Source organism: Panicum virgatum, chromosome 5K, assembly GCF_016808335.1.
Source record: "Panicum virgatum strain AP13 chromosome 5K, P.virgatum_v5, whole genome shotgun sequence".
Classification (NCBI taxonomy): Eukaryota; Viridiplantae; Streptophyta; class Magnoliopsida; order Poales; family Poaceae; genus Panicum; species Panicum virgatum.
The window spans coordinates 16027327-16047305 of record NC_053140.1 but is presented as its reverse complement, the minus strand read 5'-3'; the positions used below and the strand labels follow the sequence as shown (position 1 = coordinate 16047305).

The window sequence follows — 19979 nt, the reverse complement described above, 5'->3', positions numbered from 1 at the left end:
CGAGGGAGAGCCCGTCGATGAGCAATACTGAGAGCAAGCGAACGAGGACCAGTTTCGTGACCCCGAGCCCGAAGGACAGTACTTCGACCAGGACCTCCCGGAAGGCTTTGAAGACGGCAAGTTTAATCCCATCCTTTGATACATGCTTCTGTCCTAGTTTTTATAAACACAACCTATTGGTCTGTTTTATAAAATTGCATATGTTTTGACTGCTGAAAACATGGTTGGATAGCCACCCCCCTTGATTTGTTATAACCATTCTTTGACCACCTAGATTAATGTCTGAATGTGTTGTTTGGACATTAATCACTGCTAGAACGCTTAGGACCTCATACACAATACAACTCGTTTTATAAAGAAAATGTGTGTGTGTGTGGGAAGGGAGAAATGCGGAATTTCGAAAGATGAGTTTAGACAGGATGGATGGCATTTCTGTGGGAGTTGCCGGTTGGTGTGCTCGTGCCTGTGTGGCAGAGCAAGGAAGGGAGATATCCATCTTGTCACAACTAAGAACCGAGTTGGTGAGTCATCTCATCTAACTCCACTATCGTGCAAACCACTCGATCGTTGAATGGGCAACAGCTTAGCATAAACCCCACTAGTTAGTCTGATAGCCATCAGGAGAGCTGAGAGCAACGGGTGATCAAGGAGAAGGGATTAGCTCTGTGTGACTTATGCCCCGATTAAAACCTCTGTGATAGGTCAATGACCCCTTGGTGGATCCCGTGATGGCTAATCAGGTCTAGCTAAGGTGGGTAATGGCTTTGTTGGGATCTGCACCGACACTACGGTGATCGAGTTGTGGTACCCCGCTTGTGGGTAAAGTTGCACACCTCTGCAGAGTTAAAATCTATTCGAATAGCCGTGCCCACGGTACTGGGCGAGTTACGGTGTGGTCACATAACTAGTGTTTATTTTGGGATGGGTTGGCGTGAGTTGTTTTGGGAACGTGTCCAGTAGTTGTGCCTTGTGCTACGGCGGATGAGGAGTCCAGTAGCAGCTTAAAATTTGGGTCCTGTGTAGGCCAATATTATGTGTTATTCAGTACAAAGAAAACTTGCTTTGAAAATCATTTCTTTCAAATGAACCCATGCATAAAAGATTGCTTTCCGCAAGTTAAACCCCAGCCTTATCCTTGATATAACCGATGCATCATATTTTGTTTATACCCCCTCCGTGAGTGTGGTTGGACTTGCTGAGTACGTTTGTACTCACCCCATTCTTAATTTTTACAGAGGAAGATCCAGACTTCGTTCCCGAAGACGTCGAGTAGAGATTCCGTCCTGCACCCAACCTTGCCTGTGGATTAGGGTCACCCGCAGAAATTTCCGCATGGCGCAAGACTCTGATGACCCCCTTTTCGTAGTTAATATCGTTGTGTGGGTGTTAGTTGTTATCCTCGCGATAGTGGCGCTTCACTGCCCACTTCCGTGTAGAGGTGTACGGTGATGTACCATCTGATGTAATAAAAGTGTTATCAGCCTCCTGGGACTGATAATGTATCACTTTTAAGTCTTCTCTTATGAGGGGACGCTTTCGGAATATCTCTAAAGAGATAGTTTTGGATAGGAGCGCTTGGAGACTAGCTATCAATGTGCCTGAACCTTAAACTTATTTCTTTCGGGTTTCATCTCTAGTCTATCCCAATTTACTTGGGAAAAAAATGATATGTTGTTATTGTTGCTGCCGCCGCCGATGGCCTGTTCGGCCCAGATTGTTTGGAGGCCTGGTCAAAGCTGGTGCTAGCACAATTAAAGCTTGGTTTAGGAGTTGGAGTTGGTCAAAGGTGATCCAGCAACCGGTCATGACTCGGACAAGAGGATGATGTCATCAGAAGAATTTAAGAGTTCGATAATTTTGAAAACAATCTTGTAAATATAATAGATTTAGTTATTTCTTTTTGTTCAAATCTGCTTAATTCGTGTTGAGTTAGGATTCGTAGTATCAAGTTATAAATGACCTTAGGGTTTTGTAAAGGACAATCAACACAGGGGCTATCTAATTTACGGCGACCCTACGGCGCGCTCTGTACGGTCGATTTCCGACCCGACCAAATACTACTGTCTGTCTATAGAAGTATGTCCTAATAACAGATGATGGCTCTCCGACCCGACCAAATACTACTGTCTGTCTATAGAAGTATGTCCTAATAACAGATGATGGCTCTCCGATATGATGGTGACGTAGCTCTAGACCTGCTAGCAGATCAGGTACGCAGTAGGAATTGAAGAACGCGCCAAGGCAAAGCAGGCCGCAAAGCCAACGCCCAACCCAGCGAAAGCACGCATCCCAGACCCCAAACTTAAGAACAAAACTTATAATATATTGGAAAATTTTCAAGAGAAAATTTGGAAAACAAAACTTAAGAACAAAATTTCAAGAGAAAAAAAATTCGGGAATAAAAATTTAGAAGCAAAAATTTAAGATCAAACCTTGGAGATAAAAGATTTTAAAAATAACTTTTGGAGAACCAAAAACTAGAAGTAAATATTTTAGAAGCAAAACTTAATAACTAGTTTGGGAGCTAAATTTTGGGAACAAACTTAGTCACCAGCTGGAACTAGGCAAGGAAGAAAAAAAATAAAAAAAGGAAAGAGAAAAGAAATTGGAGATAAATGTTTTGAGATCGATAAATTTTGAAAGAAAAATCATCATGTAAAATTTTTGTATAGAAAAATTTAGGAGCCAAAAAATTTTATGCAAAAGATTCTGAAATAGAGAAATTGGAGGTAAATATTTTTATACAAAATTTCAAGACAAAAAATCAAAGAGACAAAAAAGTTCAGGACAAAAATTTAGAACGCATGAAAGTTAGAAAAAAGAGAAGGTGAAAAGGTGGAGCAAAGAAGTATAGAGACAGCACGTGCTAGCTGTGGTGCGTGGCCCACTAGCCTAGGTGCATCCATGCATGTCAGAAGTCTCATCGTCTTTGACGAAATCAGGTTTGTTCACGGAGGAAAAGGACTCCGGGAAGCTTCGTTCCTACATTCTTCTCTCAAAGGCATTCCTTTTTTTGGATTTGCATTTGACAGTTGGCTGGGAAAACAACAAGAAGGGGCTAAGATCCTCGTTGACAACATGAATTCCTACGCAAGATACCGAATTGGATCCATAATTCATAGATGGGAATTGATGAATCAAAGAAGCAGTAGGAATGGGTCAATGACACTCCCTCCCGATGCTTTGCCAGAAGCTCGTTTTCTAACAAAAAAAAAGGAAATGTTTCCTTTTTTGTTAGAAACCCAGCTCTTTCCTTTCCCTTCCTGCATGGACCGCCTGTAGCGCTCCGCGCGGTCGACCGCAGAACCAGCATCGGGATCAAGACATTAACACAACCTTTTTTTCGGCATCACACCAAACTCTAAAAGTAGTAGAGTAGAACTTGACGTATTCTTTGGTGAACAGGGCTGTGTTGGTTAGATCCGACCTCCGGTTTGCTTGTAATTATCATCTTTACCAGATCGGCTAAGCTTTAATTACCCGAGCATAGTTTTGCTTAGTTTATCTTCTCGTTGTCAATTTCTTTTAAATGCTTATAAGATAGTTCCGAACTTTTATGAGTTGTTATTAGATTTCACAATTTATCCAACGTTGATTAGAAATATACCGATTGCCATATAATCTTTTTCCGACGGATCTGCGATACCGATAGATTTAGTGATCTTCATTTTATATTCAATCAAATCATGTACCTTGCCGAAGTCAATCTTATTAGCCAATTAGCTTAACTTGGTTTCATTATCTCAGACTGTCTCGGTTAGGTCCGATCTTTGAGCAGTATGATTAAGTTATGTTCGTTGATTTGATTTGATCTTATTATGACTCGAGTTATCAATTGGCTGTCTTAGCCGATCACAGTCACGAGTCAAGAATAAATTCTTTATAACTAGATTCATTGGCAAGTTTTTGTCTAGTTTATTGTTCTGACTGTTAGCACTATCTTGGTTAGATCTGATCCGACTAATGATGATGATAAATTGGGTTTAAATAAGCTAGACTAGATGTGTCACTTTATCATCGAGTTTATTCTTAGATCCAACTGTTATATGAGATTTGGCTCAATAACTGATGATATTTTTGGAGTATCGGACTACATGGCCGATATCACTTTTTATTGACCTATTTGGAACAATAGCCCATAGGTTTTCCTATTAATTACGGATTAAATTTCTTTCCCTTGTCAATTGCATGTCAATTTGACTGGCACACCCCGAATCTAAAGAGCAGAACCTGCACTGGAGATAAACAGAGCTCCCAGACCTTATCATGTAATTTTAGGGCAACACATATACAATTATAATGTTTGTTTGGCTGCATTTGGTCTGGTGCCTCATTGAGAAATGATTCTGTAAAATTCCTCATATTAGCCACTGAATGGAGATGATTTGTAGAATTCTTATTACTTTTTACAGTTTGAAAGTTCATGCCTAGCCTCTGCCGGGCTTTCAGTCACCATCTGATGAAAACAAACATGCCAAATGCCTAGTTTACCTAGAGGTCATCTTTAGAGCGTCTTCAACAGTTCCTCATAAACATCTCGAAGTAAGATAGTATTGGGATGTTCCAATACCGGTTTCATAGATTATTGGAGGATATACTTTTACAGTTCCCCATAAACCTTATCCCAATACAACTATTGTCACTCTGTTCGGGTGGCTGTGGCTGGTGGCTGGTGCTAATTTAGTGTGAGAGAAAAGTACTGCTGGCTGGTGCTGATTTGGTGTGAGAAAAAAATACTGTTGCTGGTTGCCACATATTGGGAGAGCCAAAATTTTCCCTTTATTTGAGGGGAGTTGTGGTGAAATAATGGGACAACCTAATAATTATTGAATAAGGAAGATATTTTTGGAAACTGCTCGAGTATATCTTCCTCCTAATATTATTAGTTTATTGAGAAAAGGGAGACCGCTGAAGATGCTCTTACAAAGATGGCGTCAACACAAATTTACAACTCAATATGTTTCCACCTCAAATGACCATGGTGTAGCTTACACGTTTTAGACGCACTGATCTTTTATGAAGTTTCACTACAGAATTGTAATGAATGCCAACAAATTTGGTCTGGGATCGTGAAACAAAAATTGTTGGATTGTATTAGCCCATGCCGTGTTTATTTTCCAAACCATGAAGCAGCTATTGATTCTAACACTGCTATATCTGTATTTGCTGTACACGAAAGAGACCAGTTCGCTACTTCATCGCTTTCCCAGTGCAAATCGGACAACCATTGACATGGAAGCTATGAGCTTGAAGTTTGAGCTCTTCAGAAAGGTTGTGCTTTGTCCCTTGAGCCGCTTCCACTTGGCTGCTCCAAGGTCAACTCATTCCTTGGTTCTTTAGGTGTAAGGGCTTTGGCCCTTTTCTCTCTTACCTGCACAAAGAAAATGCTGTCAAAGAATTTTGATGGCACCCAAGGGATCCATATAATTTTTAGTGGCACTAAGAGAACACTACTACAAAAACAATTTATAGCAACGTCCTAATTTTTTTCTAGGGTAGACAAATGTCACCTGTTGCTACAAAGGGAGTATGGTTACTGTAGCAAACAAATCACCCCTAGAAATTAATTTGTAGGGGTGGGTCACCCCCTCACCCACCCCTACAAATGGGCGCCAATTTCAGGGGCGAGTGAGGGAATGACCCGCCCAATACAAATGGCCCGCCCCTGAAAATGGATTTTCAGTGGCGGGTACATTATCCGCCCCCGCGAACAGTATTTTTAGCTGCGGAAGCAGGGGTGGGTGCAGTATCTGTCCCTAAAATGGGGTTTTACCCGCCCCCTACAAACCCTTTTCGTAGCAGTGGAAATTACTTATCTTTTTTTTTGTCAATAGGCCACCTCCTGGCTCCTCCGCCTACCCCTTGTCGGGGATTGGCCAAGCACTATTTCATTTTTTCTACATCTCGACGCTGCCTGCGTTGTCTGAGTTGCGTGCGACTCTGTCGGCTTCATGCCAGCCACTGCTCGGCCACCCCCAAGGTGCATTCTTATCCACTCATATACAATTAATCTTTCCCATATTATCTGTATACTACCTACTACATTACCTAGTTATACTACCTCATACCACTAATCAATGTTGCAGTAGTATAAAATTAATCTAGACCATCCGATATTTATGTACTAGTCCTTTTCAGACAATATTATGTACCAATACTGTGCACTGTAAAAATCCTCAAAAATTATTACCCTCCGGAGTTTCCGCAAACCAGATGGTGGTTCTTGAAAGCAGAGTTCAAGTTTCATATCCGCCTCTTCATCTCCTAGACTATTCTTTTATGCTTGTCCAACTAGCAGGTTTTTGGTGTAAAAAAGTCAGTTAAGACCAACTAAGACATTCTGAAACACCATTCATTTATTCAAAGTAACGTCTACCTGTCATTCTAATTAGTTGATTTTGTTTTCCTAGTGCATAGATAGCAGCCTTATACCCTCTCTCATATTGGCAAAACCATCACCCTAAAAATACAAATCCTCTTTAATGTTCTCTCTGTTCTTTGGTGTAACATCAGACACGATCTTTATAAGCTCATTATTGTTTATCAAACCCAGCTTTGGCAAATGCATCCATGATTTCATACTTGGTTGTCAAAGAGTAATATTTGAGATGTCTTCGTGTGAGATTCCTGCTAATGAGGCACTTCTGAAAATGATTGAGTTGTTATGCTACATTGCTCACTGGCGATGCAGCCTCATTTAGCGAAATTGTCATCATCATTCAGCTTTTCCCACAAAGATGAGATGTGCACCAGTGTTGACTTGGCTGACACAGCAGGTGGGTGACTCATCATGGTGAGATCAATTGGTCGCGAGGGCTCTCTCTTTTCAAGTAGGCTTAGTTGGCGAATGAAGGATTCACTGCACTAGCTAGCCATTGGCTTAGGCCGCAACCCAAAAGCGAATGAAAGAATACAACGGAAAGGATACTGATGTTCTAAAAACTAGGAAATGGAAGTAGACGGGCGTCGGGTGCTTAATCCTAATTTTTAGATGGATGAAGAAAAGATTAACATTTTCGCTCATTTGTGGATCCAAGAGAGGGGGGAGCAGCTCAGTAGAGCAGATAGAGAGAAAGAACGAAGGAAAGCAGGGAGGAGTAGAGAAGAAAGCAGCACGGGATCAAAGTGAATGGAAGGAGAGAAAGTAGGAAGAGGAGTAAAGGAAAGGAGCTTAGGAGAAGTGAATGGAAAGAGAAGATCAACCAAAGTAAATGTAAGTCAAGCGAAAAAGTAAGTAGTTGGTAGTACCTTCGCTTTCTTTGGAACTTATGTGGAGCCAGATAACTGCAAGTAAATGACATACATGTTACTTTCATTAGCCATTCCAGATTATCATGTGGTGGTGAAGAGGGAGAAAAACATACTACTGTACTGGCCATATGATCCATTAACTTACAAATTGTCAAATATTTGGACCAAGCCCATATAAATAATTCTTAATAAATCTTAAAGGTCCAATAACATTGGAAGGGGTACTGCTAAAGTAGAATTATTTTGATGAGGTCAACCTTGTAATCAGAACTCACTGCTTGAGACTTAGCCACTATTGAGGCATAGTGACTGTGTGAGCTCTTAATGGACTCGCCTTTGCTTGAAAAATTGGTGCCCTTTATCCTTATGATCTATGATAATAAAATGATGACTATCAAGAGTGCTTACAATAACACGAAGTCATCAAGACATGTCAAAATATTTTTAAAGTTTCTTAAAAAATTGAGAAAATTTGGAGAGATAAGTGTGACATATAATCAAACAGACAAAAACTTGTCCGATTCCTTTAAAAAGACTATCACATAATGCGATAGAAACTGCATCGAAGGAGATAGGTGTTAGAGGTATTAAACTCACGTGAGTTGTCTTAGTGGTAACCCAACCTATTTTATCGGAGATATGTAAATTAGGATTTGAAGAGAATATTGCAACAAACTATTGGTTAACTAAGGGGAACAATCTCTAACCCATTCAAAGTGAAGATGCAATACTCTCAATTATTGTTAGCCAGGTTGATGCGGGGGGCTTGCCCGATCTTCTCGTGTAGGATCTGGGGATAACTTGACCCGTGCAACTTGACGAACCGATGGCGCCAACAGCTGCTCGAACAGCCACCTGTGACAAATTATTTCACCCAACCACATGATTTGGTCGATGACTAACCTGAACCATGCAAAGTAGAGGCAATAGTCTTGCAAATCACAAGGAAACACAAGAACAAATGGTAGAGAAAACTCACAATCCTCAAGGGAGTAGCTATGGCACAACCCTAAGGACAAGAGCACTTGGCTTCTCTATTTTTTCTGAGTTCAATTCGTGGTTAGGGTTTCAGGGAGGAGTGGGGTGCTATTTATACTAGAAACAACCCTCCTAGCTGGGCTGAAGAAGGTTCTAAATTGGCCCATCCCGAAACCTTGTGGGCCTGGAGTAGTGCTCAGTCAAACAGCCATAAGTCTTGCTGGTGGGCTCCAAATGATGTTCTGTCAGATGCGTTGGAAAGTAGACTTCAAGACGCTTCCAGCGATGTAAGATACTCATAGTGAAACCTTCCAGATTGGTACATTTCTTGCCTGATGCCATCATAGGGACTACAACTTGCTCTCTATCACTTAGATAGACTTCCCATGGCCTCCTCTTGGAACCTAAGGACAAGAAATGCACTTATATTAGGCAGTAAGCAATTCTTAGTAGTGGAATGTTCACATTCATTAATTACTAGATTCACCTCGTATTGTAGTAGTTGTGCTCTTGCTCGAGTCAATGGCCCCTTGTAGACATTGTTGTCTTGGGCATCATGTGAGTTGTCTTTACATTATTTGGGACGTCCTCATCACAGGTTGGTTTCATGCCTTAATATGTTTCTATCATCTTTAATTAGCAAACATATTGTCCAACAAAGCATTATTCTTGAACGAACACACGTGAGTCCTACTATTAACAATCATATCTATGAGACTTGGATAATCTCTAGCAAGTTCAAAAGGAAATAAGGGAGTACAACGTATATGCTCCACCCACAGGGTAGACTATTGGTAGGCAGGTACCGATTATGACTTCAAGTCAAACTCATTTGCATGCAACTTACAATTCAAGGTATACATCAATGTTTATGTTGTGAATAAGTGTAGTATCTTAAAACTCTAGGTGCAAGTTAACTTAATCGTCTTCATTGAAACACTGACATATATTAAAAAGTAGTAAGTATTAAGAATAGATAAGTCTCTAAATGTGCATTTGATCCAATGGGGGATTGCAAGATATATGAACCAATCTCATATAAATAGTTTCTAATAAATCTTAAAGGCCCATTAGAATTGGAGAGGGAGGGATAGTACTACATCTATAAGTCATGTGTTGCTAATAGATGAGGGTGTGAAGAAGGGTTTTCCTTGCTATGAATACAAGTCACCCATTATGGAATACCTGCACCATAGATTTCTCCATTACAAATCTCCATTCCTTTGCATCAGCATGCATCAATGAGCAAGAGAGTAGGTCTCCAAAACCATCTGTCCATGTGATACTACACTAGGAGATGGCAAATAAGGTTTTTGTGTGCTCCACATGATTGCTCAAATTCATCATCATGGCTCATCTTCTTTAAATCAATGCAAATGTAGCGAGATATCATCACTAGTCTTCACCGCCGTCTCCTGCGACCTTTCGTTAGTTCCTTTGCACTAGCCGCAACTTTCTCTTCAGTAAAGACTCATTATGTGCATCTTGTTCTTATTCATTCTTTAATCATATTTTCTGAGTTCATGATGACTAGTGTGCTCGAGACTTGCACCATTGCACGCCAGTACTTTTGTTTGTGATGCTTATTATATTCAAAATTTAATCATGCAGTTTTTCCTATAACTTATCATAAGAGTTATTGATTATTAATTAAATATCATACCCTACCAAAATAATGATGAGTTGAAATATTTTTTTCTAAAATATGTAATTATGTCTTCTACCATCTTCCCAAAATTTAACTTAAGACTTCACTTGCACTTGGATAAAAAAAGATCAATCTTATTAACGAATAAATTAGATGAAATGACATAGTCGAGGAGGTAATTTGAATGAAGAAATAGTTTAGAGGGTTATTCAAATTTTAATGATATTTGAGGGGAGTAATATGAATTGTTTCCAATAAATGAATAGTCCAAATATATAATTTTGTTTCAAAATAAGAACATAATGGCACAATAAAATACATCAAGCACCCTTGGTTGTAGCTCCAACAATTTGGTGATAACCATAAGCAATAGAACATAAAAACCAATGATCTTGCCGGTCTAGTGGTTGCTCATAAAAATTATAAATAAATGATTTAAATAATGTGTCCATGAACTACAAGGTAAAATAAATAATTTTTACATTATTGTCAAAAAATAACTTAACATATTGGATTTGTTTACTTCGGTGACTTCTCTATGCTGTTCTTGAGGTTGTAGGTTCAATCCCTTTTTAGAACATTATAAAAAAATAGTTTTGTGGCAGCCACTGGTGCAGCCCATTTGTATAATTGAATTGATCCAACTGTTTGGTTGATATTTTCGTTGAATTTAACCGGTGAGGTCACTAGTTCCTAGGTCTTCTAGTTCAACTGGTGAACTGGCCTAGCTTTTTCTAATGACATAAGCATGATGACTAGAATTCGACAACCTTGTCCCGAAACCCTAGCCGCCACCCGCTCCCCTCTCCCACCATGACCTAAACATTGTACCATAAATAACTCATCCACACTCCAAAACCTAGCCGCCACCGTTCCACCTTCTTCCACATTCATTATCGATAGACCTATCTCTCGATGCGCTATATTAATAAACCATCTATATGCTCAAGATCTAAGATGGAAATTGCGGCGAGCCCTTGATCCTATCAGTATACTGCTAATCCGGTGTGCCGCTACTGCTAATCCGGTGTGCCGCCGCCGCCGCACCGCCATAGCCAGATCTCTCCATCGCCGACAAGCGGTGGCCCGCTATCTTGAAATTTTCCATGGCTAAAGAGAAGGGGAAAAATATTCTGGCAGGTATTCTCTAGCTCTATGGCTCTATGGAGATTTTGCACTAGTTATTGGGCTGAGATTTTGCTGATTTGTGAAACATTGGGGGGCCAGCCTTCTCTCTGGAAACCCTAATCGACTAACACCGTTTGTTTCCTCTTCTCCCGTCCCAGCGCCTCCGATGACTTCCTCCTCGTCCAGGCCGTGGCCATTCGGGGAGCCCCACGGCTGCGACGGCGACGGCTGCGCCTCCAACCCGGACGCCTGGCCACTACACCACGCATACCGCAGCGGCGAGCGCTGCCGCCTCTGCAGCTCCTGCATCCTCCTCTCGGATCGCTCGGCCTACTGCTGCTGCTGCTTCCTGCTCATCACCTCGCCGTCGTCCCACTACGACGATGACGACCCCCTCATGGCCCCACCTATCCCGACCGTCACCTGCCAAGTCTGCTGCAGTGCCGTCGCGCACCTGGCCTGCCTCTATGAGCTCCATCCCGCCGGCGCCGACTACGGCGTCTTCGTCTGCCCCGCCTGCAGCGCGGCCGAGGAGGGGAGGCCCTTCACCTACGCGCCGCCCTGCAGGCAGCCGCTCGACGCGCGCGCCGCGAGGGTGCTCCTGCTGGGCGCGCGGATGGCGATGGCGCTTCTGCAGCGGGAAGCGGCCGCGGCGCGGGCCAAGGCGGAGCGGCTGGCCCGGGACGCCGGTGAGGCGCGGAGGAGGGCGTACCGCGCCCTCGGAGAGGCCCTCGGCGTCGACGCGCAGGAGGCGGCCTGGTACTCCGACGCCGACCAGCCGCCGGCGGTGCCAACGCAGGGCCCCGAGGATAATCGCCCGGCGGCGCCGCCTTTGAACATCGTGGACGCGCCGCAGCCCCACGGGGATCACCTGGCAGCGTCTGAAGAAGGCAGTCAGGCGATGCCACCTCTGGCCGGCCTAACCATCGGCACGGGGTGCGCCACGGCGGTGGCAATGGCTCCCGCCGAGTCCAGCCACACGCCACCGTGGTCGTCCTGGTCGCTGCCGGCGTTCGGCGCCGGCGCGTCCTCAAGGACTTGCCCCCCGTCGCCGCGGACGCTGGACCTGTTTGGCGTCAGGGAGATGGCGATAGCTGCCGCCGAGGCCGCCAGGGCCAATCCGCCGCCGGCGCCGCGGACGCTGCAGCTGTTCCCGGCCGACAAGGCCAGCGCCAGCTCCAAGATGCAGAGGACGCTGCAGCTGTTCGAGGATAAGATTCAGGATGATGATGAGGACATGTAATGTAACGATGCTGGGGATCGAGCTTGATCTTGATGTCATCAAAATTGAAGGGAGGTGGTGTTTCCTTAGTCCTTACTATACTTCCATCAAAAAAACAAAAACTTTGTTTAGTTCTTGGTCGGTGCGTGATTTCAGTTGGATGGGGTATCTAAGCTACATGCGTGTGCCCCAGAATTGTAGTTGAGGTGGGTTCTTGTTGAATCGTTTGTCCATCTGACATGTATCGTATCGTATATCTTGGTTTGACATGCCATGTTGCCATGTATGATGCTGTTAGCAATTTAGCAGTGAACAATGTAATGGGTGCAGGCATTCTGAAATTGATGCCGTATGCAAATTTAAACTTCAAATACCCCAAGAGATATAGCTTCAGGAGTTGTCTCAATATCCATACAGTTGCTGTTTGCTTGCCATGTTTTTCTAACAGATTTTGCTTGTACTGTTGAAGTGTAATGTATCTGTTTACACTGCTGAAATGACTACAAATTGGAGTACATTTTATCAGTCTGAAGTTTCACCCGTGTCTTAGTCTGCCTCTTCAACTCTGTCTCCAGCTTAATTGATTTTGAAGTAGTCATTTGTTTTCTTGAGCTACTATAGATTGCTTTGAAGTTTCAACGGTACTTGATTGCTATGACCTTGAACATTACTGGCTATCTCGTGATCAACCAGATTTCTGCATCAGCGTCCGTTGCTGATGATTTAGCAGTAGTGTTTGTTTAAATGAACATGATTAGAAATAATTAGTTATGGATCAGAATGAGAATCGGGGGAACAGACAGGCTACAACAATATTCAACATGGTGGCTAATTTGCGCCACACGCTTTGTACAAGATTTCCTAATCTAGAACTGCATCAGGAACGAGTATGTCCCTCGTCCCCTGTGCCCAAAACCACACAGGGAAGCAATGATCAGAAACCAGACAAAGGTAGTGCTTCGCCATCAAGGCTCGACATGTCTGAGTCACCCAGCGATTCTGTCCTCATAATCTCCTCTGTCTTGCACACCGCCAGCTCATCTGAGAGCCTCTCACACAACTGTCAAAACATTTCAGCAGAGTTGCACATTTAGATGCAGCAATGGACATATAACTGCACTAGTTTATCTGACAAACAATGATGATAAGTAGTGCTGTGCATTGTTACCTGTCTATACAATATAGAATCTCCATGGGATTTTTTCAGTTCTACGACATACAAAGACGGCCCTAGCTCAAACACCTGGAAGATCAAAATTATACTATAAGTATCAACTAATATGTGTTCCTTTCCGCATTGAACAGAAGGAAGGTATCCTGTGGCATTTTACCTCAATGCACACCAAAAATGATGCGGGACTCCTGGAGTTCTTGGAAGTTTTGCAATTTTTCAATACTTTGAGCTGCAAAACAGCACGACTTTTAGTTTCTTTCAATTATCCAATCATTTCTGTAAAAACAATGCTATGGTGAAAAATCCATGTTTATCTACCTTTCTTGGTCCCCTATGGACTTTGAATCCCATCTCGGTCACGGCATTCTCCATCTTGTCAAATAAATCCTTGGGTGAATGTGTTGATGTGAACCGAATCTTTCTTTGAGCCACGTCCTGCAATGAATCCATCAACCATAGAAGTCAGGTGAAATGTTCATACACGCAACTCTGAATGTGCAGGTATCCAGACATGCTCATAGGAGTGATGTTGGGTGGGCTATATATGATTTATAATAATAATAAGAAAAATGAAGGTATGAAAATTAGTACTGCTTGAGTGGTGTAACAATTATTTCGATATACAAGAGATAAGTGCTGGGAGTTAATTAAACTGTACAAAATAATTTTGGATCGAGATCTGGATGACATAAAAGGAATAAATGAAAATAAACTGTACAGATACAAACCTCTTCCTCGAAGAAACCAGAAAGATCAAGGGACGAAGCCATTCCGATCAACTGAAAAGCGTTGATATGAGTAGGCTTTTCTTGTGCTGATTCATCAATTTGCTTCAAGAACAAGAAATCAAAAGTCAACTTTAATGAATATGAAACAGATGGTACTGACTATTGATTACTATATCATAATCCTAAGTTCTTTCCTAACTGTGTATACCTCTTTGATTGGGAGAACTGAACTAGGAAGTAAATCTTCATCGTCATCGTATGGAACGGCAGGAACGTAGTCCTTCTGAAACCACTCATGCTCTTTGATGCCCATGATGTTGATCCTTTTCATTGGATTTGGTTCAAGAATCTTCCTAAGAAGGTCCTGTGCAGCAGGTGAAAGCCACTTTGGGATCTGACAGTCTCCCTTGAAAATCTAGAGCAACAGAATAATTTGGAACCATCAGGGTTGTCTGAAGTCTGAACTTTCATCTAGAGCAGAGTTCAAAGCTGATTGTACTAATACCAACCTTCTGATAAAGAACAACAAGATTCCTGTCATCGAACGGAAGGTAACCAACAAGCATTACATATAGGATTACCCCACAAGACCAGATATCCGACAAGGAGCCATCATAACCTCTATTTTGCAAAACCTGCATAAATTTGTCGCGGAATTAGCACCTACAGGACAAATGAATGGACTTTATTAAATCCGCACTAGTTTCTATTGTTAGTTTATACCTCAGGAGCGATGTAATTGGGGCTGCCACATGTTGTGTGCAGAAGTCCATCATTCTGAAAGTTGTGGAATGCACTCGTTCAGTAAATTATGCACATAGAGGCATAATTATGTACAGAGTAAAGCTGATCGGATCTGATCGGATCACCATACCCCGAGATGTTGAGGTAGAGCACTAAGGCCGAAGTCGGAGATCTTGATGTTGCCCTTCCGATCAACAAGAACGTTCTCTGGCTGTAATGGTAGAATAAAGAAGAAAACAGCTGTCACGGAAGAATCAAACCCTACTTGAGTTCCAAGCTGATACGTATGTGATGCAAGAGCACAAACTGCGTTTTACAATTCAAAAATAAGTAAACTATTTGGGATACCTTAAGGTCCCTGTGGTAGACACCTTTATCGTGGCAGTAGCTCGCGCCGTCAATTAGCTGCTGGAAAAGCCTCCTTCCCTCATGTTCAGACAGTTTCCTCTTTACAGCCTTTCAGAGTTGCAGCGGAAGGGGAAAAAACAGCGTTAGAAAACATGTGGCACTGGTTTCTACATGAAAAATAAACAAACATATGCGATGCAGTTTTTGGTGGCTTACAATCTTGTCAAAGAGCTCGCCGCCGTCGACGAACTCAAGCACCATGTAAATCTTCGTTTTGCTAGCAGCAACCTGCAGAAAACGGTGCATCCCAACATCAGCCACAGACCCTTCAACGTTCCTTCCAGTTCCACACAGATGGCAGAATCATTACTATTGTTCTTAAGTGTAACCCCCCGTGGACCGGATTCTGAATTTCTGATATTTTCAGCAGTTATGGCCTGAATGGGCAGCGCAAATTGCCCTGCAGTGCCGGATGTTCGTCTACATAACGAATACTGACAACAACAGCTCAGAAAAATAGATGAAGATCACGCCCTGAACTTTCCCTGATCTATCATTTCCCCCAATTTGGTCCTCCTTACAACTATTAGCCGGAATGGTCAAGCCTTAGTTGACGCCAGGGCGATTAGGGAAGGCGAAAAGGCGTCGTTTGGTGGGGAAGAAGCTGGTGAGCCAGCCTCTTGCTCCTCAGATTCTATCGCATACTACTGTTCATTCAGGCTCAACCTCCGGAGCACAGGGACCGACCGACCGACCACAGCGAGGCGCGCAGAGTTTGGTGGCCGCAGAGGACGGAGCGGGGCCGAGGGGCCGTGCAACACGCGTGCGGGGCCCGCATGACAAGTGTCGCAGCAACCGTGCGGATGACGTGGTGCGCCCGGTTCACGAGGTTGCGCGCGGTTCCTGCCTGGCCAGATGTACCGGGACGGGGGTGTTACTTGTGAGGCCGGCGCGGTGGGGCCCGGGCTCAAGCGCGGCCGTGTGTGGGGCAGGCGCAAGGCAAAGAGGGCCCAGCATGGAGCCTGCCAGGTGGGCCCGACCTGTGGTGCCACCGTGGTCCGTGGACCGTGGGCGTGGGGAGCGGAAACCGCCGCCGTCGGCTCAGCTGGCTTTGCCGTGAGCTCAGTAGAGACGTATCTGACGCTTTCAGCAAACATGATTTCAGCCCTTCTTTCAGGAACAGCCCGGTTGAAATGCTCGGTTTTCGCGAGAGTATTTATATTTTTGTTAACAAAAAAACTTTCACAGAAATCCAGGCAAATCACATCATCTTCCTGCAAAAATTTTCCTGAGTTTCAAGAATCCCGTGAAACTATTTTTTTTTCCTTGAAGGGAAGAGCCCGTGAACCTGGCCGCGTCTACGGGCCTTGGTGCATAGACCGTGTCCAGGGCGGCTCGTGTAAACCGGAGCAGCCAGCTGCCGGAGTAAACTCCGGCGAGATGCCGCGCGGTGCGGCGGGCGACGGCGGTGCTGCCTCGCGTGCGCGCGAGGACCGGCAGCTAAGATTTTCTCTCACAAGCACTGTTACGGACTGTAGAAACAGCCAGCCCCAGCCGGCTTATATTCCAAACCGAAGGGCGGATCGTGGTTAAGGAAAAGCCAGGCGTTCCGTTACTTGCAAGTCAGTAAAGCTTGATTGATGGTCTAATCTCTTACGGGGCACTACAAGTTCTTCGCCGGTTTCTAGCGCCGCCCCGCGAAACCCCCCATTAATCCCACGAGATCGTAACAATCCAAGGCAAAATTTGGTCCCGGAGATAAAAGTGGGGAAGCATCCAGCAAGAATTGTTCAGGAAATGAGAGAGGGAGATGGAGCTGTTGAAGTTGGGCGGGGCACGCAACGCACCTCGTGCAGGCGGACGACATTCGGGTGCTTGAGCAGCTTCAGCGTCCCGATCTCCCTCCTTATCTGCTCGTCGATCACACCACCATCAGCGCAAGAAATCAAACCGGTGTTCGCCAGGAAAGAAATGGAGAGAGGGAGAGAAAAAAATTAGGAACCGGTGGCGGGGCGGAGCATGCTCATGCTCACCTGGTCGTCGATGCGGAGCGAGAGGATCTTGCTGCGGTCGAGGATCTTGATGGCGAAGTGGGCGCCGGTGGCGGTGTGGCGCGCGTACTTGACCTTGCCGAAGTTGCCCTCCCCGAGGGTGCGCCCGATCTCATACCTCCCCAGCAGCGACGCCCGCGTGCACTCCGCCTCCGCCTCGCCCTTCACCATTCACAACACCAAGCTCCTTGCTTTGATCCGCGCGCGCGCGCAGCCTCCCGGTCCTCTCTCTGTCTCTCTAGCTCTCTCTGCCGCGCGCGCTAGAGCTGAGAGGTGAGGGAAACGGGGGATCGGAGGTGGAGAGGAGGGGGCTACGGCTACTACTTATAGGAGGGAGGGAGCTCCTGCTCTTCTTCTAGCCTCAGCCGTCTACTCTTCTCCCCTTGCCGCCGCTTGTCTCTTCTGACGATGATGTTGCGCGCCTTTTGCTGTGCTTGCTTCCTCCCCCGTCGCCTGAGGCCGAGGTTCCGTGAGATGTAACCGGATGGGCAACAAGTAAACGCACACGCAAAAGACTCTGTTAAGGACACTAAACAATGGGACAATCCCACGCCGGGTTGATGGTGCTACGTCCACCCGTGGTTTGCACCTCCACGAAATAAACTAAGCTTTTGAGTTATGTCAAGATGGATATGGGCCTGTTTATTTGAGCTTTTTGGTAGTTTCTCGGCATAAAAAGCTAGAAGCTCAAACAAACAACGAACTTTTCGTGCAGCTTCTGAAAAACAAGAAGCCCAAAAAAGCTAAATTTATATGGAAAGCTCAATTTCATGAGCTTTTTGTAGCTTTTGAGCTCAAAAAGCTAAACGCATCTTCTAAAAGCTAGTGTTGGATTTTCAGAACTAAAAGGCCAACAACAGCTTTTTAGAAAAGCGCTAAAAAAATGCAGCTCAAACAAACAGACCCTATGTATTGTGCAATAACTACATCTTCGCTTTGATTGTTTTTTAGAGTCGCCTCCTTGTTCGGGTTGTCCGTATGAATAAATTTCATGGAAGCTTCTATTAAAACATAGTCAAATTTGGTGGTTTAGCTAGACAAGAAAGGCGCACACACGGGTTAAAGAAATAGTTGGAGATGACTATATACACCATCACACGATGGTGTACTCTATGTATGAACTACATATTTTCTTTTATTTGGTTCTTTCCAAGGCCCCTTCATATGACAATAAAATTCGTAGAAACTTTCAACAAAATACAGTAAAGATCGATCACTTAATTCAGATTGGGATTTGGTTTAGCTTCGCACAAGTAGTGTTTGAATATTTGAGTGAAATTATAAAACTATCAAGTTTCTGTTATTATATTGCCCACCTACAAGAGCTCAGAGGCTCCACCTCTTGCTCTATAAGAAATAAATTCCACAGCCAAATATAGAGGAATAACTTGACACGAGCTCTTGTTGCATCCCATGGCCCCGCAACAACCACCAGAAAGCGATCATCCATCATTTTGACCATATACTAGCTACCAGAACACGTGGTTAAAGTATAATGTTACTGACTTAAAAAATAATAACTATGTACTAGTGAATATGTAGCCGAATTGAAACATGCGGGGTGTCCTTTAGCAGTTTTCCTCCCCGTCCAAAGCCCCGTACCGGCGCCGACGACGTGGGCAAAAAGGGCCCCGTGGGGAACGTGGTAACCTGGACCCAACAAGATTCCGTCGGGCGCAACGGGGCAGCCCCCGCCCGCGCAGATTACCGGAAACACCCCCGTGGCTGGTCCACACCCCGGGGGCAGTACCGGGAAACCGGACGTGGCGAAAATAAAAGGGGAAAAAATGATGTGGTCGCGGATCACCACGGGTCGGCGACCGACGCGATGATGAGTTTGAAAAAGGGAAAATTAGGCCGTGTTTAGTTAAAAAATCAAAATTCCAAAAAAAATTTCCGGCACCTGCATGGAGATTTAAATCTAGACAAAATAAAAAACGCATTGCGACTGCTGTCTGTAAATGGCGAGACGAATCTAATGAACCTAATTAGACTGTAATTAGATGCTAAATTGCTACAGTAATGCTACAGTAAATAACCTCTAATGACGGATTAATTAGACTCATTAGATTCGTCTCGCGATTTACAGACAAGTTCTGAAATTATTTTTGTGATTAGTCTATGTTTAGTACTTCAAATGTAGAAAGATGTCTTTTCAAAAACTTTACAACGCGCAACTGGATTGGATTGCGTGCCGCCCTGCTTCCTCGATCCATCCATCCCGTCCGTCGTCAGGCAGGCCGCGCGTGCCATCGCCGGACGGGAACGAACGAGTGGTCGGGGTCAGCGACCCGCTCGCTGCCCCCTCGGCCTGATCCGCGCTTTGATTATTGAGTCAATTCCCTGTATGCCATTGAAGAATTGAGGTCATCCCTTATGTGCCATTGAAAATTAACCCATCCCTTGTATGCCATCGTTTATAATTTTTCATCCCCTACATGCCATTGCCGTTAAGTTTCCTAACAGAGCCGTTGGATCTCGCGAGACGCTCTCCCCCTGCTCCCGTCCCTGCCCCGGCGGCAGCTCCGTGCGCGCCTCCCTCCCCGGCCGGCCACCCTCCGCTCGCACCGGCCGAGGCGAGCAGGGCCGAGCGCGCGCGGCGGCCGCGGCCCTTGCTCCCCGTCCTTGCCCCGGCGGCCGCTCCGTGCGCGCGGGCGGCCAGCCGTCCCTGCCCCTGCCCCCCGGCGGCGGAGCCTCCCTGGTGGAG

The 19979-nt window shown here is 44.6% G+C and overlaps 2 protein-coding genes across 2 annotated transcripts; one reads left to right on the top strand and one right to left on the bottom strand.

Moving 5' to 3' along the window:
• The first annotated feature begins 11143 nt into the window (after window positions 1–11143).
• LOC120706637 lies at window positions 11144–13092 on the top strand. The gene has a single exon (XM_039991315.1). It carries the CDS (start codon window positions 11172–11174, stop codon window positions 12246–12248), a length of 1077 nt encoding a protein of 358 aa, XP_039847249.1. The 5' UTR covers window positions 11144–11171; the 3' UTR covers window positions 12249–13092.
• LOC120706636 (CBL-interacting protein kinase 1-like) lies at window positions 12944–17765 on the bottom strand. Its single transcript, XM_039991314.1, has 13 exons — window positions 17255–17765; window positions 17069–17131; window positions 15438–15509; window positions 15222–15329; window positions 15004–15084; window positions 14853–14906; window positions 14639–14764; window positions 14338–14544; window positions 14130–14231; window positions 13720–13836; window positions 13559–13630; window positions 13396–13470; window positions 12944–13287 (listed from the first exon to the last, which is right to left on the bottom strand). The coding sequence occupies exons 1-13, from the start codon at window positions 17441–17443 to the stop codon at window positions 13162–13164; spliced, it is 1392 nt and encodes a 463-aa protein (XP_039847248.1). The 5' UTR covers window positions 17444–17765; the 3' UTR covers window positions 12944–13161.
• Window positions 17766–19979: the final 2214 nt, after the last annotated feature.

Bases quoted from the DNA above. Each gene is read 5' to 3' on its own strand.
- LOC120706637 (XM_039991315.1), top strand. From the start codon at position 11,172: ATGACTTCCTCCTCGTCCAGGCCGTGGCCATTCGGGGAGCCCCACGGC.
- LOC120706636 (XM_039991314.1), bottom strand. From the start codon at position 17,443: ATGGTGAAGGGCGAGGCGGAGGCGGAGTGCACGCGGGCGTCGCTGCTG. The intron at 14,765-14,852 runs GTATAAACTAAC...AAATTTATGCAG, and splicing joins CCAATTACATCGCTCCTGAG to GTTTTGCAAAATAGAGGTTA. The intron at 13,837-14,129 runs GTTTGTATCTGT...GATTCATTGCAG, and splicing joins CTGGTTTCTTCGAGGAAGAG to GACGTGGCTCAAAGAAAGAT.